The 27,270-nt window shown below is 33.2% G+C and overlaps 1 protein-coding gene across 4 annotated transcripts; it reads left to right on the forward strand.

Moving 5' to 3' along the window:
- The first annotated feature begins 962 nt into the window (after positions 1 to 962).
- On the forward strand, positions 963 to 25,226 carry LOC130666353 (S phase cyclin A-associated protein in the endoplasmic reticulum-like). Of its 4 annotated transcripts, none has more exons than XM_057467247.1 (10): positions 963 to 1,096; positions 1,591 to 1,814; positions 3,118 to 6,212; positions 6,299 to 6,408; positions 6,483 to 6,606; positions 8,496 to 8,656; positions 18,612 to 19,029; positions 20,101 to 20,301; positions 22,493 to 22,666; positions 23,988 to 25,226. In XM_057467247.1, exons 2-10 carry the CDS (start codon positions 1,604 to 1,606, stop codon positions 24,066 to 24,068), a joined length of 4,575 nt encoding a protein of 1,524 aa, XP_057323230.1. In that variant the 5' UTR covers positions 963 to 1,096; positions 1,591 to 1,603; the 3' UTR covers positions 24,069 to 25,226. The 4 variants fall into 4 exon arrangements, with proteins under 4 accessions (XP_057323230.1, XP_057323226.1, XP_057323227.1 ...); XM_057467243.1 differs by lacking the exon at positions 963 to 1,096 and adding an exon at positions 1,138 to 1,339; XM_057467244.1 differs by lacking the exon at positions 963 to 1,096 and adding an exon at positions 1,138 to 1,317.
- The last annotated feature ends 2,044 nt before the right edge of the window (positions 25,227 to 27,270 follow it).

Genomic DNA, 27,270 nt, shown 5'->3' on the forward strand with positions numbered 1-27,270 from the left:
TGCTCATGCGCACTAGAACATTGGTTCTTAGTGGCTTTTTTTTTTTTTTTAATTAATTCTAATTTTCCTATAGTGAGCAATTTTGATCTAAATAAGAAAATACCTTTTATTTTATTTTAAATTTAATATTTTATTTATCAATATATGTATGTTATTAAGTATAAATGAATAAATATTCATACTTATATTCATTTAATAGTAATAAATATCAAAGAAACTATAAAAAGAGAACAAAATATCATTAAAAACTTCTTCTGAGTGTCTAACTCAGTAAATTTTTAAATGTTCGCGTATGCGCATTGATAAACGTATACATTCCCGCTTATTGACGAGTGTATGTATGTAAAAAGTCTGTCTTCAGTCACCTTGTTTTTAATAATAAATTTTTATTTCAATTGTTGAGAATTATTATTATTTTTTTTTTTTTTAAAACCTTTTCTTTATCTTTAATTAAATATTTAATTTTACAAATGAAACTAAGTGAATTTTAAAAACCAAAAATAAATTTATTTATGAAGAAAAATCACTTACAAAAATACAGGTAAGTAACAAAAAAATTATTCCTGGAAATGAATAAAACAAAATTTTAATATAAACATGCAAATAATTTTTTATTAGACACTTGCTTTGTGGTTTAAAATTTTGCGCATGCGCATTCGCGGTTGGTTTGCTATTTCAAATTTTGGGCCACTTTCCATTTACTTTTTGTCAATTCGGCTAGGTGTCACTACCGCTCATAGCCAGTTTAGTTATAAGTCATTTGGGGTAAATGTAATTGGGAGCCTTGCTCGCAAGCCTTAAATTTTTATAAAATGCGCATTTAAAAAATTTAAAAATTAATTAGCGCATTTTTTTATAAATATTTTATTAAAATTATTTACTCTACTTATTTATAATTTTAAATTTGTCTGACGTCTGCTAAATTCACACTCGTGTTATTTTTCTGTCATCAGGATCTGGGTGATTGATTCTCTGTATCATCGGGATCTGAATCATCATCATCAAAATATTTGGATCACTCCAAACTTCAAAGAACAGAGTCCAGGATCCAGAGCAAGCTTGCCAACTTAAATTAAATGTCACTCTGCTCGAGGAGGTACCAACAAAAAAATATATTATCACTACTTCACGTTGTTCTTTTTAGTTTGTGGATAAAGAAAGACAGACTAATGTCAAATTTGATTTGTTTCCGAGGTGTCACACAATCGATATTTTCTGTTATCATCAGTTAGGTGTTTAGCTTTCGGATTGTTGTGATGTTGGGACGACAATACTGCGTGTGATCCACGTGATTATAAATAAATATTATATCCTATGGTACTTATTGTATATAACGCAGGTATTTATTTATATAAAGATGGGTAACACAATGTGTACATATAGAATAAGCCATTCATTAAATATTTACCATGACAAATTTAATTTATTAATAATGCGTGGGCTCAAGGTTTCCAATGACAGCTAAAAAAAACTTTAAACCTTTTTACTTTACTGTTACCAGTTAATAATTACGTAGTTTGTTATTTTTTTTTTTTTTTTTTATTATTGTTTACTTCATTTTGTGTCATATCTTTTTATTTATTTTTTCAGATTGCTCTAAATAATGGCTGATGTAAGATTATTAATTCGCGAAGAAGGCAGGACAGCTAGAAACCTGGTGGCATTTAATGTCCCAGTGGGTACTAATAATATTGAAAGAATAACCAGAAAACCACCAAGTGTTCCTCGGGTAATTTCATCAACAAATATGAAAAGAAATATTAAGACTTCAGCACGAGTACGTTCAGCATCAACTGGTCGTGATAAAAAATCTGGTGATTTTATTTATTATTTATATTTTTTTATATTATTATTATATCGAGGTTCTAATTAGCAAATTGTCTAACTTAATAATTTTCAGTAGATGATTCTGTGCAATTTTCAGATACACTAAGAAAAAAAATACTGTTTTCCAAACAAGAGTTTCTTGGTTCAAAAAATCCGTTCAAAATATTTATTTTATTATTATTAATTATCAATTTCTTGAGAAAAGAGCATCAAATTTTTTTTTTTTACTATATGGGTTTGATATTATATTATGAGTAAACAAAAGAATAGCTTTACTTGAATTAAATAAAAATTATTTTCTTCAATTCTACGAATTCTGGAGACAAAATTATATATTCTTGAAAATTGTCAAGAATATATGTTCTTGTATCAAGTAAATGTTCTTGATAAGAGTATTTTTTTTTTCTCAGTGCAGTAATAGTCAGAAAAAATATTATACATATACTCAGACGGCTGCCCAATTTAAAAACACAGTAACTGACAAATAAAATTTTTGTAATATTTATTTATTTATTAGGCCAATCGGCACTATACATCATCTTAATGCTACTGAAGTTAGCAGACAATTAGTAATTTTCGGATTTTTTTCTCCCCAGAGAAATTACAAAAAAAAAAAAACTAAAAAAATACACATGTAGAAAATTTAAAAAGCTATGGGTGCAATTTTTTCAAATATTTTTTTTTTATTATTTATCGTCTAAAAAAAAATCAAAAAATTATTAGACGTCTGCTAACTTCAGTATCATTCATCTTAACATTAGTTAATTATAATATAATATACAATAGATGAGATAATATGGCTAGATTGTTATACAATATCGAATTTAATTGTGTGTGAAAGAAAATAGAGAAAGATTGGTTGCTTGAGTTACAGTGTGTGAGCAGCTAGTATTTTAATAATCGTTTTCTAATGCAAGAGCGTAAATTCTGGTATGATCCCTGGAAGAAGTTGACATCACTATGCAGAGAATTGACTAGATTGCATATCCTATTCTTAGGTCCATTTATCACATAGTTTTTGTTGGATTTGGTAATATGTATTGCTATGTTCACAAAACTTCAGTGTAACTAAAAATACTAAGATATCGATTGTGAAAAATTTGTCCCTTACTGTGTTTTGAAATCGGGCAGCCGTAGGCATAGAATTGATTTTTAGATGAAAAAAAAATTTTTAAATTACTTTTTTTTCGCGTAATTGGAGGATTTTCTTAAATGGAGTTTGACAACTTGCTAATTAAAACGTCGATATTTATTAATAATTACTAATTAAAAATTTATTATTATTATTAGAGTTGCAAGCAAGATATTGGGCTTTTTTATTTGGCAATTTACAAAGAGCAGTTGACGGTATTTATCAAACTTGTGAGGAGGATGAAAACATATCAGAGTGTAAGGAAGTTATTTTAGTATTAGAAAATTATACACGAGACTTTCATAATCTTATTGAGTGGTTTAAAGTAAAATGGGCGTATGAAAATTCACCGCCTCCATTGAGACAAGCGCCGCTCGCTTGGGAAGTTAGAAAAACCTCACCATGTAGAATGTGGAATTCGTCAGTAGCTAAATGTTCTAGTCCGTCACAACGATTGAGTCCAACTTGTCAGAGTCCGGATGATCAGGTCGGGGAAAACAGAACGGCTAGTAATGCCGAGAAGTTGTTAAATTCTATACGCGATGCTTGTGATTATAAAAGAATTAAGGACAACAAAAATGTATCGAGAAAAGATCCAAATAATTTGAAAGACAGGCGTAGAAATTCCGTCGAACGTGAGAGTGATAGAATTACGTGCAGAGAATCGCCGACGGTTGGCAGAGTTGTTGGAAGGAGTTTCGCTAGATCAGCGACGTCAGTCAAATTGAACGGTAATGTTGCCAATAAAAAGTCTAATGAGATTATAAATCGCGACGCTAAAAATACGAGTGTCAATAAAGAAAATAAAAATAATGAGACTGTAGCACTTAAACGGATTCACAGTCTTGCTGATATTGAGAGGATTAAAAATAAAACAAATGGAACATTAACTGAATTATCTAGAGTTGAAAATGACCAGGTTACAATAGTTGACAATAAAAATGTTAATAGAAATACGTCAAATAATTCTACAAGACCGCGGTCTACTCCGAATCCTTCTAGACCGTACGCTGCTGTCTCCCAGTCCCAAAAATCTTCGAATCAATTACCAGAGGCACCCAAAATGGTGAGAAGTAAGACGAGTTTAAATGTAAGAGAAGTGTCGAGTGTTAGTAAAGCTAGACCTGGTTCCTCGGTGATGGTGCGCAGACGGTTGCAACGATTGAGAAATGATCGTCAGCTTGAAGAGTCTAGTGATATCAGTGGCTCTGTTGAGGTCCTGTCGAAGCAAACGGCTAAAAGTAGAAAACCATCGGAAGACAGCGATGGCTGGCAGACAGTACGCGGTAGATGTCGACGAGGAAGCTCTCATAGCTTGAGTATGTCAACGAGGTTTCATCGGCCGACTACTGCAACCTCTTTGCCCGCACTGTCGATCGAGAGTCCTAATGAGAAGAAGAAGAAAAATTTGTTTTCAGTGTCTTGTCCAACTCCGAATAAGGATTTGAATGTTGAAAAAATGAGCATGATTAAATTTGATGACAGAGGTAAAAATATGATAACGATCAATGGTAAACAAAAGTCTTTCGATGATGAATCTAAAAAAGAAAATGTCGTGCCAAATGTTGCTTGTGATACAAATTCAACGTCAGTGATCGCGGCAATTTTTAAAAGCGAAGCTGAGCTGTTGGAAAAAAGAATTCAGCAGTTTATGACTGCTCAGGCTGAACGCGAGAGAATTATTCTTGAGGAAGAGAGAAGGACTGAAGAAGCTGATTCTAAAAGATCTCAACAGCTATCAGATGAAGAGGCATCTCTTCAAAGGCAGATTCAAGAGTTAGAGTCTACGGATATTGACGTGGACACGGAAACAGATGAAACGGATGGAGAAATGATGCTGGAAATAGAAGAAGGAGAGATTCCAGAAACTATAAATGAAGTTGTTGATGACATTAGTCTTGAAGATCGGTATGAGAACATGTTAGAAGGTATGTCTTGGGCCGAACGAGTTGATACTCTGGCACAACTTAAAGCTCTCGTAGCCCGGCATCCCGGCAGAGCTCTGGAACTTCATCAAAAACTTTCTTCTCCATCGCGAAAACGATCTTTGCCCGAAACTTTGAGACGGTACCAAGCCAAACAAGCCTGTGCACAACATAAACGATTGAAACTTTTGTCAGAGAAGTCTCAGCGTCTTCGTGAATTGCTAAACAAAGTTGAAGATGTCAAGAGAGCCAAGAATCAGCTCACAGAAGACAAGAGATTACGAATGGAAATGAAGTTAAAGAGAGCTGAAGAAAATCGGACCCAACATTTGCTAGAAGTTGTACGCAAAGCACACGATGAAGACTCCAAGCTCAAAGAAATAGCTTTTATTAATGAACTGGAAGCGCAAAATAAACGCCATGACTTCATGGCGCTGTGTCAAGAGCAAGAAGAACGTCTCCAAGGTATTCATGAGGAACGTCAAAGACGTCAAGAAGAAAAAGCGGCTAAAGAAGCTGCTGCTGAAGAGCGACGGCGTGCATTGGAAGCCGAACGGCTGCTGAGAATTCAGAAGATGCGACAGACGAGACGCGAACGTGAAGAACGAGTGGGTAAGATGCAGCTAGAGAGAGAAAAAGAACGATTAGAACTGGCCCGAGAAAAAGCTAGAGATCGTGAAGAACGTCTGAGTGCGCTCCATGCTGCTCAGCTGGCCAATCAAGAGGAACTGCAGAAGAAAATAGCGCAAAAACAACAGGAATCCGCTAGGCGCCATGGAGAAAATATTGAGCACATCAGACAACGTGCTGTTGAATTGTCGATCTTGAGAATGGAAGAAATACCGCCGACTTTAAAATGTTACCCAGCTCAGAAGCAATGCTCGCTGTGCAATACTCAGATACTTAATGAAGTATGTCTCGTTAGTCATTTGAAGAGCAAACACCATCTGGATGCTGTTAAAAAAATGCATGATGGTAAAGAATTGTCGCGAGATGATTTACACAAGTTCAATATTACGCAGATAAAAGATGTCCAGGTGTCAAGTGCTGTTGCCGATGATAAGGCTGCTAAGGAGAAGCAAAAAGCCTTGAAGAGGCGAAGCAGGAAACTCAAACAGCGTATGACTGCTCGAGGACAAGAGTGGAAAAACTCACAGACTGGTGAAAATGGACAGAATATCGAGTCGAGTAATAAGACAAAGTTGAGGAGAAACTTGAAGGAGTTGGATCGATTGTGCAGCAGTCATGGCAAAACTACATGGTCTAGTGTCGCAGTTGCTGGACTTGAAAGATGTTTAGGTGAAATCGGAAGGGCTTTTAGTAAATCTGTGAGTTAAATTTATGTTGATCATCAGATTTATAAATTACCAGAGTTAACTTGATGAATGTTAAAATTCTTTTTAAATATTTTCAGAGTTCCGTTGATCAAGATGTCTTTCAATCTTTAAATGGATTTGAGACTTTGACAAATTTATTAAATCTCGGGGTTAATATTCAGAATAATTCTCACACTCTGCCGAATAAGTAAGTAGTAGTCGGACGCTTGTGAATGATTTAATTTATGAATAAAATAATTATTTAATTTTAATAAATTTCAGAAGTATCATCTCAATTTGCCGAGTCTACAAAGCCAGTGTCAACGATCATTCTGATAATATTGAAGCTGTTCTGCTTAGCAATAAAATTCTTACAATTCTGGATCTTATACTACAGAGATTCGAGGTATTTAAATTTTACAATCCGATATTACCCACTAGGTTTTTCTTTTCCGACACAAAAGTATTGTGTTAGTCTGCGAGATGGTGCTGAGTGCGCTCTCAGTGGCAGAGCGGGATATTTTATTAGCATTTAATCATTAAAAAATGACCAACAAGACAAGAACCCAAACGAGAGAACTACAGAGTGACGCATAAATCAACGTAAAATAAAAATAAATAAAAAAAAAAAAAATTATGTTAATGCTTCCAGATAGACGTAAAGATACGTTGTCTTTTTTTTACCTCATTCGTATGTATAAGCCAGTGACGGCAGAGCAGGCTTGTTGCCTTGTCAAAATAAGGATTAAGCATTTTAAGAGGACCCAGAACTGGAGCACAGTCTTTTCAGACTTGTCAGAGAGACCATCGAGTCTGGTAGTTTTTATAAAATAAATAAAATCCTGAGACACAAGATGACCAAGAGTTGTCCATAATAATATCATATATATACTGGGTTGGATGACTAGTCCACCAGTTGCTTCTTTATTTAACATTTGCGTTTGATAAAAAACCTATAGATCACTCGCTCAACAATTTATCGTGAATTCATAAATATGACCGGTCACAAATCAGTGAACGCGACAAAACTGAGACCACAATTACTCATTCTGGATATTCGTGCTAGTGCGTGATTTCCCTCGCCTTATACTTTACATCCTCTTTATCTACTATCCTCTTTCTTGCTTTTTTTCTTACTCCTGCTATCTCAATTTTTGTAATACTGTCTCTCTTTCACTCTTATATATATATATATACATATATATCACTTCTGCTCTCAAGTCTAACTCCAACGGCTGCGATTTCCCCTCAGCAAATGCATTAGCGGCGAGAGAGCTTTTAGCGACGTCACGCAGACCGCCACAATGTTCAGACTTCTCGACTCTGCTGGAAGACAAGGGGCCAGAGAGAGAGAGAGAGAGGGAATATGAATATCGAAAGTGCACATAGAACAAGAAGAAGAAGGAAAAGGAGAGAGAAAAAAAAGTAATAGAGACGAGTAGTCATCATCGTCGACAATGTCCTCGTCGTTATCGTATGTCGTACGTGGATATACCATTACATAGACATAGAAATTTTATCCTGGACTCTTTCTCTTACTCGTGGTACTTTCGAGTGGTCGTCATACGAATCGACCTAATCTTTTGTCTCGTAGCTCTCTTTTCAACGACCTATTCACACTCGTGTCGTCGTCTATTCCACATCCAATCGTCTCCTGCACTTTAATTTATCTCCCTCTCTCTCTCTTTCTCTTACATTTACTTTGCTCCCCGTCTCAACTTTACTCTTGTATGTGATGATGATACTCGAGAACAACGAAATGGCCGAGTTGTTATTCAACAACGACTCTGCTTTCACTTCTCGAGTAATGCTACCAATGTCCTTTTACCAGCAGTCAATTTCCTTCTTCAAGTATAACAACTCCATCATCATTGATAAAATTTACTCTCAGATATTTTTTACAAGGATTCATTTTAGTGGCAGTAGTAATAGTAGTTTTAATCCAAGTCCTTGGACACAATAAGCAATCGTGTCTGAGCAATTGGACCTGGACATATTGTCAAAGGGGTTGTTTTTCATTTTTATTTATTATCATTTTTTTTTTCCTAAATATACACAAGAACGAAACTTGAAATTTCTGATAAAAAGTACCCAAAAACTCCCCTTGTAACGTCACTGTTGTCCCCTTTTTATATTTTGTTCTTTTCTCTTATTTTTTATTTGTCCATTTTTTTCATTCCATTCACTTTGATGAAAGAGTTTGCTCGAGCGTCAACAAAATACAGAAAAAAAAACTAAAAATAAAATAAAATGAAATGTCCACATACTGATTCTCCTCTCATTTTAATATTACAGGCAGTTGCTAGTTTGGATGACGCTGCACAGACCCAAGAATCAACGACGAACACAAGTAATGCCAGCGTTGCAACTGCGGCTATTCAATTACTCTGCAGTCTTGTACCAGAAGTGCCTTCCAATAAATCTATCATACAAAGTCGTCTCCACGATATCATTGGGTAAGTACCTATATCATTAATAACATCAATCAATATTGTCTTAGTTAATTAAAAATTTATATTTCCCGTGCCCACTCACTTATTTATTTATTGAAATGAAAGTATGTCTCAGTGAATGAGACATAAATAGTGAGGACTGTAAGAAATCTAAAGGTCTATTATCGTTTCTTACCCCAAAATATTTAGACATGAAAAAACCCACAGGCTGTGTTAATAAGACCACCCTCGTTACAACATCATGAATTTGTTGGAGTAGACCACCGCGAGTTGACCGACAGTAATATAATACTCTTCAGTCAGTCAGATTGACGAGACCCAATCTGTTTTAACTGCTGCATTACTACAGCGTAGTTGATCCTCATGGCGCCGTTGAACGAAAGACACCTGGGTCAACTTCCTCTTATTTGGACCCTCCAGCTCTCTCATGAACCCTTTGACTTCATCATGTCAATCTCTTTTATTTTTATTTCCCTACTTTATTTTTTTTTCTACACACATTTTTTTGTCATCATTTCTATCTGCTCTCACTCCTTCTAATATTCATTGTACGATTATTATCCGGCATATATATGTATACATTTCTCCCCTTTCTTTTTTATTAAACCAGCGACGCTATGCAACAGGAAGGGGCTCGATGTGTTATGATTAATTCTCCTGATGCAAAACGACCAGTCATGGATTTTACTTGGCACGATTGCGTTTCGTATACTAACGTATAAATTTTTATCGTTATCCGATTTTTGAACTTTGAATACCCACAAAAAAGTCAATATATACACAGGAAAAAATTTTTTGCGTTAGGAATTGGGAAGAAAATTTTTCTTGCGCCAAGAAATCATTTTATTCTGTATATATTTTTTAAAAATCAATTTTAAATCTTGGCTTAAAGTATTTTGTTTAATCTTGAATTGGTAAAAGTTTTTTGTTAAACTTTTAAAGTCCTGAGGAAACAATTTTCTGGCACGTACAAGCCACTGCGATTATCTGGATAGCGATTATGTTGGGAGTGGATCCGGCTCGAGTGTCATTCACCGAGTTCATGGAATATTATGTGAATCGGTGGTTTCGATAAGGTAGATAATGCACTTCGGAGGCACTTGAGATTGGAATTTCGAAAAAAATAAAATAAAAAATCAACACCCGAGTGTCTACATGTCCCTGCTTTTATCAATTTAACGCACTATCGGCCATCATTTGTTTATCATTTTTTGTTCTTTTTATTTAAAATTTTTTTATCGCGTAATGGATCTGCGGGTTTATTATTTAAAATTTCCTCGTGATCTCATTGAATTATTTTATTAATGCCCTTTATTTATCACCGTATTTACGATTTATTTCTTAAGAATACTCTGTTTTATTATTTATACGATATATTTTTTTTTTTTTTCATGCAAATATTAATTGACAACTGCCACTACTTGAATACTTTCAATTTAACGGCAATAAAATAAATATTTATTGATGTACTTAATGACTTAAAATCACTTGCTAATTTTATTTTTACATTAAACTTATTTCTGCTTACGAAAGTTATCGCGGTCATAAATTTATTTAATAATAATATTACTCTGCTACATTTCGATATAAATTTTCAAAAAAACTTCCGCTTAACTAAAAGAAGTTTAATTGTAAATACTTGTTGAAGTCTAGTTGACGGTAAATATTTAACTATAAAATAATAAAATCGTAAAACAACTCGGGACAAATTTAATTATTCAATTTACTTAATCTTTACTCCATCAGTTAATGTCTTAATCATGATCACTTATATAGACATATATTGCATATTTATAAATAGATAAGTAATTACCATCAAAATTATTTACAAATTCAAATAAATTTAATACCTCGACTAACTAATAATCGTTAATCGTTTATAAAAATAATAAATTTTATGTAAAATTTTATACATTGTAAAAAATCGGGAGTAAATTCAAAGTGATCACGGGTTTTATTTGAATCTGAATTCACTCGGAGTCTCGGAGTTTAAAAAAAAATCACTCATACGGAGTAAATAAGGAGCTTATTTTTTGAAAGGGGGAATCCGGATTTTATTCAAATCCGCATTCACTCCGAGAAAATTAAATAAATAAACAGTCATCCGCTCCGCATTCACTCCGCAAATTTTTTGCAGTGTACGCTTTTTAGGTAGATTTCTTTAGAAATCGGACTATTGCAATGGGTCTCATGATCGAATTATCAAAGACTTTTGCCACCATATATCTTATTTTACCTAGTAGAGTCAAAAAATACCATTCACTCAAAAGTTTATATAGGGGAGGGTGGGGCAGAGCGGCCCCCCTAAGCCAATTATTATTTTTTGTGGCTTTCAACCATATGATCACTTTACTTTTGTCCTATTTCGAACAAATTTATGGACATTTTGCCAAAATTCTGAAAAATTTTTTTTTTTTTTTGTGGGGCAGAGCGGCCCCCTTCAAAAAGTGATAAAAAAAATTTTTTTTTTCGTTTTTTTTTTTTTTTAAATTGTTTTCATCATTAAGAATGTATTTCTTTCTCTTGACAACTATTTTTGGTTTTATATTACTCGAAAAAAATTTTTTAAAGCGTAAAAAATCGTTCAATCTCGATTATCTTAATTACTAATTGTTATTTAATAAAAAAAAAAATCAATTCTATAATTTTACTTCATTTCAAAAATTTATCAACTAAAAAAAAAAATTTAATTTTTATAAATTTTTAGTGACCAAATTTGCCTCTTACATAAAGAAACGGCCGAAAAATATGAAAAAATAATTTTTTCGGAAGTTTCGGCCGGTCCATTTTGCCCCAGGTGTTATGCGTAGGGCTAGAAATGTGGAATTATAATAATTTTTTTTTTAATTTGACGATAAAAATATGAAAAAATCACTTTTTCAAAATTTTGGGCTTGTCCATTTTGCCCCAAATGTCATGCGTAGGGGTAAAAATGCGCAAACATATCGGATTTATAGTAATTAGTCGAAAAAAAAAAAATTTTTTTTTTGGTCAAAATTTCAGGGGGGCCGCTCTGCCCCACCCTCCCCTATATACGATATAACGCGTCTTGTCATCACGATAGCGCCCGCAACTCTTAACGGATCTTAATGAAATTTTATACACTTATTAATTGGACGATTATCTTGATCAAGTTCGAAGATGAGCCCAATCGGTCGATTAGTTCGGAAGTTGTGGATGTTTGAAATTTTTTTTTATTTTCATAAAAATGAATTTTCTGGCTTTATCCTTAAAAAACTTTTCAACCGAAAATGATAACTCAATTCTGTAAAAAATATCTCAAAATTTGGACGATTAGCTTTAATTTTCACTGTAATACTTGATCTTTTTAAACATCTTTTCTAACAATTTGATGATATCGAAAATTTCACAAAAAATAAAAAAAGCTTATTTTTGCAGCTTGGTCTTCTAAATGATAAGGCATAACTCATTTCCTTGAAATTCATGTTTAATTTTACAAAATACGTATTAATTACACTATTGTAGCTTTATTGTATTTACACAAGAAATCTACCTCTCCATTCCGGGTAAGGCCGGATGGCTCTTTTTTAAATTTAAAATCCCCGTAAATTGAAATTCAAAAAAAAATATTTTTTAACTTAAAAAATATTTAATAAATTAAAAGTAATGTACACATTAATTTTTTTAATTTACAAACTTTTTAATAAGATGTTGGGTAGTCTTGTTAAATATTTCTCCAAAGATTTTGATTAATATCGGATCAACTGGGCTTTAATTTGATGATTTTTAAACAATCGGCGACACCAAAGTCTTTGTGCTCAAATCAAAAGGGTCTTCGTCATTCCCTCGGAACGTGATACAATTAAAATTTTTAGCAAAACGATTAAATGCGTAAACAAAGTATGAAGACAGGACACGTGTAGAGCACGAGGGTTTGTACGAGAAAAAGATAGTGATGGGAAGACGTAAAAAAAATAATAATAATAAGTAAAAAGAAAAACATTGAGGGGGTGAATGAGCTAGGCGGGTTGGGTACGTAATCTGCTAATGGACTCTCTCTATTCCAAATTCACCCTCACTTCGGTACGGGTGTGCCATCACCCTCTGCCAAGCTTCCTCACTCATCCCTCCGATAACTTCCCTCCCTGGTGAGCTCTTCTCTCTTCCTATTCCATATTCTTTATCGACTCTGTCACTCCAATTTCTAGTCCACGCCGTAAATAATTTTACAATATATCTGTAAGACAAAAAAAATTTTTTAAAATATTCTTACTCATCAATTTAGTTACACATTATCAACTTTTTTTTTGCTGAAAAACTTGTCTCAGCATTTTTTAAATTTTTTATTTTTTTATTATTCTCATCGCTGACGCATCGTGGGCGTAATTTGCTGGCTCTTGTCTGACCGGTGATCAGTGGCACATAAGTATATATTATATAGGGTTGGACTCAATAAAAGCAGATGCTCTTTGAACATATCAGCTGTCTCTTATATATACACATACATTCGTATAGTTTTTGTTGTAAAATAAAAATACCAGATTGTATGCGGACAGTGATTTGATGACTCAGTTTCTTTTATTACTCATTAGTAATTTTATAATAATATTTTATATCCAACTGGACAATTGTCGCAGATATTTTCACACAAAATAATAATAATTATAAATAGTAAATGTATTGGATTAATATTTATGTTAATAATTGTAAAAATATATAGTTTAAATGTAATATAAAGTGTAGGAGCACAACCGAGTATTTGATCAGGCGTCGCAGTGTACGAGGGGATCGTGAGCCAGAATATATCCCGGGTGTTGATATTCCCAGTCCTCCATCACACTTTCTCCTTCAACACTTTAGCGAGACTATTATCCAGATTAAACTTGGAACTGACACAAACTTGGTTCATGCTCTGTCCATCTTGTTCATCAGTGTCACACATCGACCTGTAAAAAATGAGTTTATCTGTAACTTGAGTAAAATAAAATGACGTATTTATTCAGTGTCATGTGCAGCCTCGCGGAATTTAAACAATAAGATTTTTATTTAATATACAGCAAGTAAAGTTTGAGGATGTGAATTTATCCATTTGTATTCAATCGATTGCTTTATTTACAATCCGGAGTGCAAACTCACGTTTATGGTGTACAGTCACCCCTAAATCTCTCATCCCTATATATAGTTCGCAAACGCAACCCCATCCAGTTTCCATCCACCGCCTGTATATAGATTAGTATAGAGGACTAGTAGCAGCATAGCAGGAACGTCGTCTGTTCGGGCCGTTTTGCCACCCCAAAATCCCGTCGTGAATGCATTACGCGTCAACGAACGCGGAGTAGCAATATCCTGAGCCAGTTTCTCCTGCTCTATGCCCTAGCACACTGACAAGAGGAGTAGAATAGACGGATGAACCCATCTATACACACATATATTTATGTTGTAGGAGTAGATGAGTTCGGGTTTGTGTATAGAGAAGAGATTAAAATACATTACCAATTCGAGAAGGTATTCTAGTCTGTAACACCTTCGAATATCCGGCCTGTGGTAATCCAGCAAGATTTTTCACTTGGACAACCAGCGTCCTATACTTTAGATTCCTGGTTTTTTTTCCTCAGGTATTAGGAGTCGATAGTCGATAGACTCAGCTAGAAAAATTTATTTCCATTGTCTTTTGTGTCCGTGTATTGGGTGGAGGAAAAGTAAAACAACGTGGATGTGGAGGGAAAATAAGTAGGTAAGAAAAAAAAACTGGGGAAAGCTGGGGGACACTTGTCAGTGTCGCAAACTGTAGGGGTCGAGAGAAAGAGGAGACTTTGTAAATATTGTAACAAGTGTGGCTCGACAGGATAGAAGCATGCCAGTGATGATGTCCTTCTTGCCTCTTGTACCTCCTGTACAATCGATATTTCTTGTTCATTTCACAATTGAGATTGTCATTTTCACTCGTTGTCATATTTGTGCATTAAATAAAAAAAATTAATTATTTTTTATTTACTTTTTTTTGCGTAGTGTTGACGTTGGTTTTATAAGTCTTGATAATACTTATCTCGTGTGTATAAGACCGAAGATTTAACATGTCAAATTGTAATTCTATAGGTTTGAAAAATCAGGCTAAGAAGGTATTAGTCGGACATCGGATATCTCCAAGGTCAGAGTAAAAGTGTCATCAAGATTTTAAATATTAAAAAAAAATACATATCTTTTTATAATAAATTTAGTCGCAGATTTATAATCTGTAGGTCGTAATTATCTTGATGGTATCTAATAATCTTCTGATTTATTGAAGAAGTAAAAAAATGTCTTATGAGATTTTTTTTTTTTTAAATCTGAAATGCCGGAAGAAAAATGAAAAAGTCTGCATCTCATCAGCCCGAGATTGCGATCTATCATTGAATGTTTGCGGGACCCCAAGTAAATATATTGAATTTATTTATTACTCCCATCGGCCGTCGTCATGGACCGTTCTCTCCACTAAGTATAAGTATAGGATGGTATGAGATCGTGGGGTGGGTGGGGTGGAGGTTGGTATATCTGAGTACGGCTGGACTGGCAATCACAACCCCCGGACCACCATTAGCTAACCATATGATTATTTCATAGTGCCCCCAGTGTTATAGGGGCACCCCTGGATTTTTACTACTAGGGTGCATATCTTTGCGCTTCGTGGGCTCCCACTAGTGACTATAACTACTATCACCTCTCGTTTTCTCCTTTTATTTTACTGCATTGTATATTTTCTTCTCACTTTCTCCTAATGTTATCACACGTTACTCATACGCTAGGACTAGACGAGACTGCCGTGACTTTGCTCCAATTCAAGCATAATAATTTCGAAGTAGACCAGCGGAAACATTGAAATGACGAGCTGTCACTGGTCGTACCGGCGTCACGGATTTACGACTGCCTGATTGATTAAAATCTAATGAATTATAAATATTTTTATTAAACCCATTGACAATATTAAAAGATTATAAAAGGTAACACCCTAATGTAAATATTTCCATACGCTTTAATCTGTTGATTAAAAAATTTATTTTTATATTTAAAAATATAATTTTAAAAAATATCTCACTGGAAAAAATTTTTCTTTCAATTTAAAAAATTAATTGGAATTATTTAAAATTTTAAGTCACTCGTGAATATAAAATATAAATGAACTTATTTACATACTTTATTTTTGTATAACTTTAAATTTCCAAGTCATGAATGTCATGAAAATTAACATCGTAGTGTATTTTATTTAATTTAATTTAAATAATTTTTTTTTTTCATAAGTAAATTAATTTTAAATAATAATAATATTAAAGCTGATAGTTCACGTGAGTTTTAATTAAAATTTTTTTTTTATGTATAATTAGTTTTTAGATACGCGAAATTTCATAGCAAGACTTTAATAAACTCGCGATTATCAAAAACTAATTGAGGTTTTTTTGAAAAAAGTTAGCACTGGATTTTAAAAATTTTTTATATTTAAATCCAACAATATTTTTGTTAATCACACAGAATATAGGGGAAGGGGGGCAAAAGAGGGTAGGGTAGGCAAAACGGGGTACCCCCAAAATTTTATTTAAAAAAATTTTATATTTTAAATGGTTTTTAAACATTCCAAAATCACTTCTGTAAATATAATTAAGCGTTACTTTGAATTTTTTTTGATAAACTTTTTCAAAAATCAATTGTCAGTTGAAAAATATTAATGACGTTTGTTTCATGATGAAAACTATTAAAAATTTTTTTTCTTCTTTTGTCTCCAATAAACATGTAAAATATAATTTTTCTTCATGTAAATTACTTACAAAAAAATTCAACTTGATCAAATTCGTTTAAAATCCAGAAATTTTTTTTTTTACCTTTTTTAGGGGGTACCCCACTTTGCCTGCAGAAATGAAAAATTTTTTTTTTCAATGGTAACTGAAAATTTCTTCTATTTACTTTGAATATCATTGAAAAAAAAAAGATTCAGCGTATTTGAGTCCTCGAAAACTTGGTATTTCCTTAAGTACCCCCTTTTGCCCCTCCCTCTCCTACACAGGAAAAAAATATTTCTCACTTGTCTGTGTATATTTTCAAATCGTCACATTGGATTTTCATTAAAAATTATGCTTTAATTTTGTAAATCGCCTCAACAAATCAATACTCATGTAAAAGAAATAAATTTTATTAAATCTCCACAATTATTTTAAAAAATAAAAGAATTTTAAACAGCGAAGGTACTTTTTTTATGACACGTGGCACTTGATTATATGATTAAACTGTAGTCTATCGAGTGTCGGATATCGAGAGTAGGATCACCATTAACACTACTCCGGACAATTGATACTGGGATTATAGTATTCGACAAATTCTCAAATAAAATGCACCACAGTGTGTTGGATGGATTAACATCTCTCGTGATTATTTCTTGCTCCCTTACCTAAAAATTTGTGTACCCCAAGATTAGTTCATTCCCTATACATACACATTATTATCGATGACGATAAACGACCGACGGCGGTATATATTCTATGATATAACATTAATAATATTTCAGACTAAACAATCATGTAAGAGGGGAAAAGAGTAAGGAAAATGTTTATATATTATATATCAATGTTGGATACACATGCTGTATATATGTATGCATTGTCATTGCTCGTAATATGTATAGTAGCAATATTCCAGCCGGGCGATTCGATTCGTAATGCTGATGTATTGATAGGGTCACTTGGGTGTATCATGACCCTTTGAGATTTGCGTTTCAAATCGGATACCGTAATCCTATGATTATTATTGTTTTTATAAATTATCATTTTTTAGAATATCAAGTTTATATTTTGGCTGTATCTGAAGATCCGAAGGTTTCTCGCAAAACGAAAATCTAGATCTAGATTTTTGAAATGTTTCGCATACGCGCTAGTATCAGCCGAAAATTTCAAGTCACTCTTAACTACCCCTTAAGTAGTCAAATTACATAAATTTTTCATTTTCGTTGCGCGAAAAAAGTTTCGTTCTTCAGGTTCATTATTTTTGCGGGAAGTTTTGGGGTTGTCCTGCGTTTTTTATAATTTTTTAAAAAATAGACCTCGATCTAAATAAATATCAAATAATTACAGAGATACTAGACAAAACACAATTAAATAAAAATAAAAATAATCTTTATTTTTTAAAAGTATCAGGACTAGAAATCATAGGATCACTTACCTCATCTCGTCGATGATTAGACGCGACAGTTGGTCGCGTCGTTGCACTTGCGATAGGGTGTGTATTATATGTATTTTCTATTATTCTTCCATAGATCGAGGCGAGAGTACGTCGCGCGGCATTTCACGGGGGTCTGTAGTCTGAACGCGTATGTATTTGTTGTCTTTCTTTGCTACTGCTGCTGCTGCTGCTGTATGTACATTTAGTACCGTGTGGATGTCGTACGTTAGAGAAAAAGAGAGAGTCGGCGATAATACGCACTGACAGGACGCTCTTGGTCCCCTTGAGTTCTCCATTGGGGTCGCCCGACCCCGAACCTCCACTCGATGGCTCAGACCAAATAAAAAGAGGCGACGTTTATCGTGTCCCGTTTAAATGAGATAAAGTGAAACAGAAAATTTCAAGTTTCGGGGGCCGATGGTAGACGGGGGTAGAAAGAAAAACATATATACAATTCAGTATGCCTCCGTATCGTAGAATGAGCAACTGGAAATCGAGAATAACAAGAGAGAAGAAGAGAGAAATAAAATATTCGCAGGGGTCGTAAAGCTCTACACAGAATTACCCACTGATGTTATAATCCTCTCGTGTTACGCCGTCACACATGCTTCGTTGTAAGCAATAGTATTTTTTTTGTCCACCGTCTCACCCTCTTATGCTTGTCTTCTTTATACTACACTCTCATTCAATTTCAATCAGCCATCAGTGCTGTACCGAGAGACACTTGTCAGCCAGATAATCATCATCTATCTCATAGAAAGTCCTGCCCCATTTCACTTTAACTAATAATTAATAAATAAAAATAATATGCTTGCAGATTCCTGGTAACTGGTGGTCTAGTTGACCGAGTGACTCGTCACAATCGAGCGCTCATTGAAAGCGATTATTTATTGGACCAGGAACACGAGTCCCCGCTTCTTCTCGCGTCCTATGACCTTCTCCATCGACTGACATGTCACCTCAAACGCGCAAATAGTAACAATGACAACTCCAACTCGGTGAATCATGAATCTGAACAGAGTACCGCTGAATCTCATCTGCTGGGATGTCTTGAGACAACTGAAGCTGCCGGAGCTATCGGGTGTCTCTACGCAACGTTTGCTTTGGCCCATCAGAAATGTGCTTCACCCACACCTGGACAAACCAGCTGCTCGTCGTCTTCGGCAAAACTTCTAGCTTCACGTACTCTCAAGTTGCTCAAGTCGATTGCTCAAGTGGATCTACAAACACTTCAGGTAAAACTTAGTAATAGAAAATAAAACTTTTTAATATATGTATTTACTTGTATATATTTATTATTGAATCTTCAGTGATTTAATAAAATAAACTTATTGACTCGTCGATGTGCAAGGAGACCCGGCTCACTGTAATAAGATCAAGTATTTAGGGTCCAAACCCTTTTATTTTTATCACAATTGGCTCTCTGTACAACTCAATACTGTTATTGAAAGCTCGAAGCCCTCATCCTCTTGTCTCGTTAATTTTTGTATCACTAAAATTTATTATACTTAGTATATTATTCATATACATTAGTGTACTTGATATACCCTTAAAGGTAGTCCATCAAAAAATAATCAATCGTCTACTCCCTTGGGCATATTGAGTCGCGCCTACTGATATATATATATATATTTTTTTTGCCATTAGCCATTTACAAACCCACGGGGTTTCCGAGAGAGAAAGAGTGAGCGGAAAAGAATTTAGTGTACGATAGAGACATTAACCCAGCAGGAGACGTCAAGCATATCAACATCACCAGGGATAAATTCAGTATCCCAATATACTTTAGCAGTAGGATATTGTATTATACAACTTGACAGCCGGGTAGGTTGTGGCGATCAAACCACGAATTAAATCTGAAGCAGCAGCACACCTCGCGCCCATCGTATGTGTACATAAGCATAAGCTTCCAAAGTATACCATAGACCGTAGTACAGAGTGGGTTAGTCTTCATACGTATAACAACATGAGTCAATGAGTGAGTAGCGAGTAGTAAATTTTTTACCCGCGTACTGGGACCCCTCCTTCCCGGCAGGATGCCCCCTGTTGTCCCGCGGGAGATCACTCGATTATCCCTTGTTGAGGCCCGGCTGCCGCTGGAAATTTGATTGCCGAAAGACCAACGTCTATTGTCTATTCTTTGTTTAGTTGTCTTGTTTAAAATTACCCGCGCCTTGCTTTTTATTCCCGCGTTTAAGTTCAAAAAAAAATTCATCTTGCCAATAATTTTTACCGCAAATTCAGCGGGTGATTTACTGTGGGTTATTTGTTATTAAAATTGATGATCCTGTCTTCACTTGTTGCAGAAACTACTGGGAGCTGAGGGCACTAGCTTACAGTGGCGGTTGATAGCCAGCCACCTGATCACCAGGTTTCTAAGGGAGGAACCCCTTGAAGAAATAAATGAGACGAGTAAAGCCACCCAGAGTTCGCCAACGGCAGTCCACATTCTTACTGAGCTATTTACTGTTCTCGGTTACTTTGCCGTAAATAATACTGATAATCAGGTATGTATATTTTTCGTTAAATATTATCACATAAATATGTGTTGACAATAAATATAAAATAATGTTTTTTAGTCTTTCGAAGATAAATATATTTAAAAAAATTATAATATCTCAGACTAGAGTGTAACACACGCGGTAATTATAATCTAAAAGCTTAAAAGATGAGTCAAGGTTCCGAGTAGTAAAGGTTTTTTTTAAACTTGATAACACTGGTATTGCTGGAATGTCCGTGTCGAAACCTTGTAGATGCTTCACGGTAGCGATAGGACCTAGAACACATCAATTGGTCCCAGTTATCTGGCTCCAGGTCCAGAGTTTTGATAATAAAGACGCCACCACAATTTACTCCACTACTTTTATTATTATTATTTTTTTCTAGAAGCAAAAAATCTAAATAAATAAAAACGAAATCGCATTATTCTTGAGTAAAAATTTTTGAACTCAGTGAAGTAGGCAGAGCCAGAGTCAAAGTGTAGGCTGAAGGTCTTTGAAAGTGATTGTTGATGGTTCGTAAATCATTGTGTAAGTGAGATGATAGCGCGATGAGGTAAAAGTAAGTGAAAAGGATAGTAGAGGAGAGTGTGGAAAGAGCCCACTTAAGAGGATGAGAGACGAATGCGTTGACGTGGAACGATGCACTCAACATGTATTTCGACGCGTGCCGGGTCACAAATGCTTCCTATGTATGTATATAGATATAGATATATAAGTGGGATGGATGATGGTTATAAGAACCGCCACCGACGAGCTCACGGAATGGTAAAAAGCCTCATGTCCAATATATCTATATATATATATATATATATATATATATATATATATAATATCTTAACGGCATTTGGTCGCGCATATTGATGGGAGGTCTGTTGAGTGTGTTGTGTCTAACAGCTTCTCTGCACTCACATACGCTCTTTCTTCATCATCTGTACATCTACATAATGTCTCATATGCTTTTACTTATAAATCTATCTATAGATATATATGTATGTATATATATAGGTATTTATACTACTACTAAACTCCATAACCTTCGTACTTTACTCTTTGCCGATATATACGACCAGTAGACGCTAGACACTAGACTTCAGACGCTAGACCGCATACTCTCATCTCCGATGAATACCAACCCAAGTTTTACTGCACTCCTGTTCGAGAGTTAAGTTCCAATGGCAATTGCGGGGGCACACTTTACTTGCCGGGTGGTGCATCACCCAGGAGACCCAAATAAGGGTTTGGTTCGTGCGTACGCACGTCTTTACGTTGTGGCGCCTGTGGTACTCTTGTGTGTTGTGTTTAGAGTGAGCCGAGAGATAAATAAGGGACGGCTGTCACGAAGAGATGTTAAAAAAAAGTACTAAAATAAAAATAAAAATAAAAAACAGACATTTTAAAAAAGAGATTCATGAGAGATGATTCATTGAAGAGTATTTTTATAAATTTTTTTTGCTTGAATCTTCCACGGGAAATTTCAAGATTTGATTATTTTTATACTTCACTTGTTCGTCGTATATTTTTTTTTATTCATAACTTTTTTCTTCTTTGGCTTTTTTAAATGCATTTAGAGCTTACAGATCGAGGATTTGTTTCAGCGATGAATTCGTGAATTGTTTTCATTAATTATACACATGTAGGAGGTGAATGCGGATTGACATTTGCATACAGACGAGTTTTTTGGAGATTATAAACAAAGGATTACCACAGTCTTCTTTGTTTTCTCAACGAATATCTTTTTGTTTTCTTGTATTCTTATTCTCGTGTATACTCACTTTTATTTTCTGACACATCAATGACGGTTTTATTTTATTATTATTATTATTGTAGTTAATTCAATGGTGAATAATATGCGGGTATATTTAAATTGCTCGGTGTATGACTGCCAGTGAATACAAGTAACTTCCTTTACACTTGTTCTAAACTGTCACAGGTGAATTTGCTAGCAAAGTCAATTGACATTGTGCCCGTTTTCGTTTTTATTTATTGTAATACTGAAGATATTTCCGTCACACCTGGTTACCACTATTTCCCACGGGTACTTGGCCAATGTATTTATAACTCATATCCTTAAATTAAATACTTGATATTTTTTCTTTTAAGTCTTTATTGTATAAATATTAAAATAAAGGTATTTGTTGTTTTTTTTTTTATGTCTACTGTATAAATAAAATAGAGACATTTATTTTTTGTCTTATAGCTGGTTCTTCAGACCGCTGGCGCCGGTTCTAGTGTTCTTCAACAACTTTGTACATTACCTTTTCCATTTTACGGTGATCCTAGACTAGCACCGTTTACTCTTCCAACACTTCTTGCAGCGACTCATAAAAATCCTGAAGCTACTGCCGTCCTTTCATGTGAAATGTCCTATCAGGTAATACTGATCCATTAGAAAATTATTTATTTATACGTTTATGTAGGGTAAGAGTACCATTTGTGGCCACTGCTCCATTTTTTAAAACGATTACTTTATTTTAATTAATGGAAAAGTGTTAAAAAATCTTCAGTCGTAATAGTGGGGTACAAAAATGAATCAGGTCACTGCGGATTTTACAAATTAATTTATTTAAATTTTTCAAGTCACCACTGGCCCTAAGGTGGCCAAAAACGGTACCACTGCCCTATCGGTTTAAGTAAAAAACTTTTTGACCACATGGGAAATTTTTAGTAATTTTGTGTCATGAATTGCGAAAGCTAAAATTATAAGAAATATTTATAAAAATGGAGTCAGAAAATTTTCTACTAAAGACCTCGATATATACTTAAGGTAAAAGACCTAATACCCGACCACCGTGTATTTGTATATCTATACTTAGTAAAATTTAGTCAATATAAATATACAAATACCTGAATAATCGGGTACTACAAAAAAAGCAATAATTTATAAAAAAAAAAATGATTTTTTTCATGAATTTCATTTGGAAAAAGTTTACTGTACACTCAAAAAATCAGTGTATCAACAGAACAATTATTTATGAAGTTATAGACAATAAAATTTCGCTCCCTTTCTGGGTAAATTTCGTGCGAAATTATAATTTTTTCAAAAATCGGTCTAAACATTTGTTCTGTTACACGTTCGTTAATGGAAATATTAAAATTCAAGTCTCTCGAACATTCTGTTATAATTATTCAAATTTGAAGCTTTTTTACGCAATCGCAGGACTAAAGAATGTTTTTCACTCAAAATTTTAATTATAAAAAAAAATTACTCACGAGGTATTAAAAAAATAATACGAGGTTTACCCAGAAAGGGGACGATTTGTTGCTTGAATTTATATCCCCCAAAAATCACGTTTTTAAATCTCCAATGTCTACTCTCTTAAAATGAATCAGTGAAAAGTGCTGCAAATCAGTAAATATTCACTGCGAATCAGTCCCAAGTATATCACTGATTGAATCAGTGATATACTTGGAACTGTTTATGCAGTGAATATTCACTGATTGGAATACTTTTCACTGATTCATTTTAAGAGAGTATACTTCAGGTAAAATATTTTTTATGAAATTTTGGATAGGAGTAGAAGAGACTTCAATTTATCGACTCATAATGTAACATTCTAATTGAGGGTCAATATATTCTATGACCAGACAGTAGTTCCCTGATAGGATACGGGGTCTCTTACCTTAATGTCAGTAATTGTCTTGATATTTAATAATAAAATAACAATACTTATAGTCACTAAATAAATTTCCAGCTTTTAGAAGAGTACAGAGATTCCAATGAAGGTAAACTTCACCCGTTAATTCGTCTGATGAAGGACACACATACTGCATAAGCTGCACAATTACTATCGAGCCTTCTCACTACCATATATACCTTTAAAATAATTCCAAATAATAATTATTATTATACATTAATAGTTTTTCTTCTGTTATTATTATCATTTTATTTTGAGTTACCTTTTGCAATGTGATCATTAATTTATTTTGTTTTTTATTTTAACGAGTTCTTTGACACTGTATATAAAATATTATTTATTACAAACGTGAGAATTTTTGAGTCATGATATATATTATTATTTTTATTTAATGTTATATTTACTATAAAAATACTTATATGTTTTTTGGTGATAACGAAAAATATTGAGTGCAATGTCCGGCCAATGCAATTTATATTAAAGTATTAATTATCAATGATACTTAAATAATAAAAATATAAATTAAATTGAATATTAAAATTATAATATCATTATCGCGATAAGAATAAATAAATAAATGATTGATAATAATTAGCGGTAAATGATATATATTTATATTTATAAAACAGTGTCATTTGTAGAGCTAGCTTGTTATGTCATTAATTTAATTACGAGAAGGTATTTTTGTAATTTATAAATTAATTATTAATATAAAATGGTATTAAAATAATTAGCAATTAACAATTTAATATATTTTTTAAACAAAATTATCATTAATTTTTTTTTCTATTACATAATTAAATGTTTAACTTTTAATAATAATAATAATAATAATTTTCTTAAGGACAAAAGTAATTCTACTGTAGACATAATTTAAAATTTATATATTTTTTGTTTCCTCGCCTCGCACTTATATTTTAATTTACACCACATTAATCTTATTACAATTTATTTTACAAAGTTTATACCTCTCATATTTATCTTTATGCTCTCGACAAAAAATTTTAAATTACACATTACACATTTGCTACTTTATACATACACGCGTTATTCTTGTGAATTGCCGCGTTTTCATATATCAGAAAATTTATAAACATACATATATACATATACATATACATATAATGTAAATGTATATATTTTGTGTTGTACTACTGCTGTACCGAAAAAATACATTACAATAATGGTAGATACATAATATTTATATTCTAGTCTCCATTTTCCCCGAGGGTTTTTAAGAAATTGGAGAAGCTAGTCAGCGAGGAAAAATAATTAAATGTACTGTCCGCAAAAAGAGTTTATTGTTGTTTACTTGTCTTCATTTCCTATCCTATTAGATTTTATTTATTATTTAAATTATTAACAATTTATAATCAGTCATAAATAAACCATATAAATGAACTTATTTTTACATAAATTTAAATTTCCAAGTCACAAATGTCATGGAAATTAAAATCCTACTGTATTTTATTTAATTTCATTTAAATAATTTTTTTTCCATAAGTAAATTAATTTTAGATGATATTAATATTAAAGCTCATATTTATTTGAAAGACTCGAATTTTAATTAAATTTTTTTTTATCATCTATAATAAGTTTTTAAATACGCGAAGTATTCACGTAAAATAAATAAATTTTATTAAATTTCCATGACAACTATTTTTAAAAATAAAAAAAAATCTAACAATAAATAAATATAATTGTTAATTAAAATAATTAATTCGATAGCTGTAGCAACAAAAATTTTTAAAAAATTGTTAATATTTGTTTTATGCTTTTATAAAGTACACAGTATTAATTAATGTTATTATTATTATTATTATTATTATTATTATTTGTGATATAAAAAGTAAACATAATTGAATTAAATTTCACGAGTGAATTGACGGTGACAAAACCAAAATATAAAATATAGCATTCAGTTACCTGGCGTTAAAGCCCAGTGATAGATTTTGTATTCTATATTTATATATATATATATGTGTAGTATAAATGTGATACCGGACTTTGTCGATCGATGCTCATGCTCGTAAAAGGGTGGGTGGTAGCGGGCGCAGTGGACGCCAAGGGTTATATTATATCCCGTAGATAAACAGAGACACGTATAGATTGAAAAGCCGAGTTATCATTTAAGCAAAAGAGACAGACAGAGTAAGAGAGGTATAAAAGAACGAGAAAGGAAATAATGAAGGCTACACAGTGACTAGTCGAGGCTGTGTAATAACCGTAATGGATATGGTATCCCTGCCTTGGGCATACCCATCAGTTGGTCGCACGAGTCTGATACTACGGCTGTTACAATTAGCGCGAGTAATAATTACGAGACTCGCTTATCCACCAACGAGTAAAGCTTTTGTGCCAGCTTATATTCCCTCTATATATATTTATATATATACATATACAATTTGAACTTTGAAACTGTTTAAATGTATACTTTTAAACGACACGTGACTTTCTGAGGATGATATGATGATACCCTTGGTAGTGTTTACTCAAGAGTCAAAATTACTTTAAAAGTTAGTGATAGTATGGATGGATATATACATAAATATAAATATATATATGTATATACACACACACACCTCTGACATTAACCCGGGTAGGATCGTCTTAAGAAGCTTGTTCGCAAAAGAGAAATGAGGAAACGTAAAGTCGACATGAATAACAAGAGGATGAATAGTGTGTATGGGTGGAGGTTTTTAGGTGTAAGTGTGACATATATTATGCAGTCACTCTAAGTGGTGTTTCAAGAAAGCAAGACAAGAGAGTAAAAGCGCATCTGAGCGAGACTGAGGAAACGGGATGAGATGGGACGGAATCAAATGGATGGAAGAGTAAGGGAGAGCAGCTGTATTAAGTGCGTCCATAGATAACAAGTGACGTTATGTAAAAATGTGTGCGCGGGTTTTAAAACGCCCGAAAATCATCTATCGTACTCCATACGTCATCTAAGACAAGAATTGCTTTGAAAATGTGTTTATAAATTTTATTATTATTTTATATTTTTATTTTTATTGTCTGCTCCATCTCCTATTCCACTTAATTCACATTCTCCATCTTCGTACTCGATCGTGTTTTCATCTTGCTTGACAAGTTATTTAAACTCCGCTGATGCTTATATACTTAATATATTTATATATATACGATTTTTTATGTCCCCAGTAGATAAAAGCGGCGAAAATTCATTAAAACATTCGAGTAAACAAATTTAATTGATTTTTATTTTAAAAATACCGCCAGTGTTTACTGTGTCACTCGATAGTTATTGATGATAGCGGGCGTGGCGATATCACGATTTCCGATACTCAGAAAATAGAAATCGTATCTATTTCTGCTGCTC

The sequence above is a fragment of the Microplitis mediator genome, chromosome 4 (genome assembly GCF_029852145.1).
Source record: "Microplitis mediator isolate UGA2020A chromosome 4, iyMicMedi2.1, whole genome shotgun sequence".
Taxonomy (NCBI): Eukaryota; Metazoa; Arthropoda; class Insecta; order Hymenoptera; family Braconidae; genus Microplitis; species Microplitis mediator.

What these genes read in the sequence shown, in the direction of transcription:
- LOC130666353 (XM_057467247.1), top strand. Translation starts at nt 1,604, where the DNA reads ATGGCTGATGTAAGATTATTAATTCGCGAAGAAGGCAGGACAGCTAGA. An exon ending in TCTCACACTCTGCCGAATAA is followed by an intron (nt 6,409 to 6,482) that starts GTAAGTAGTAGT and finishes AATAAATTTCAG; the next exon opens with AAGTATCATCTCAATTTGCC. An exon ending in CATGTGAAATGTCCTATCAG is followed by an intron (nt 22,667 to 23,987) that starts GTAATACTGATC and finishes ATAAATTTCCAG; the next exon opens with CTTTTAGAAGAGTACAGAGA.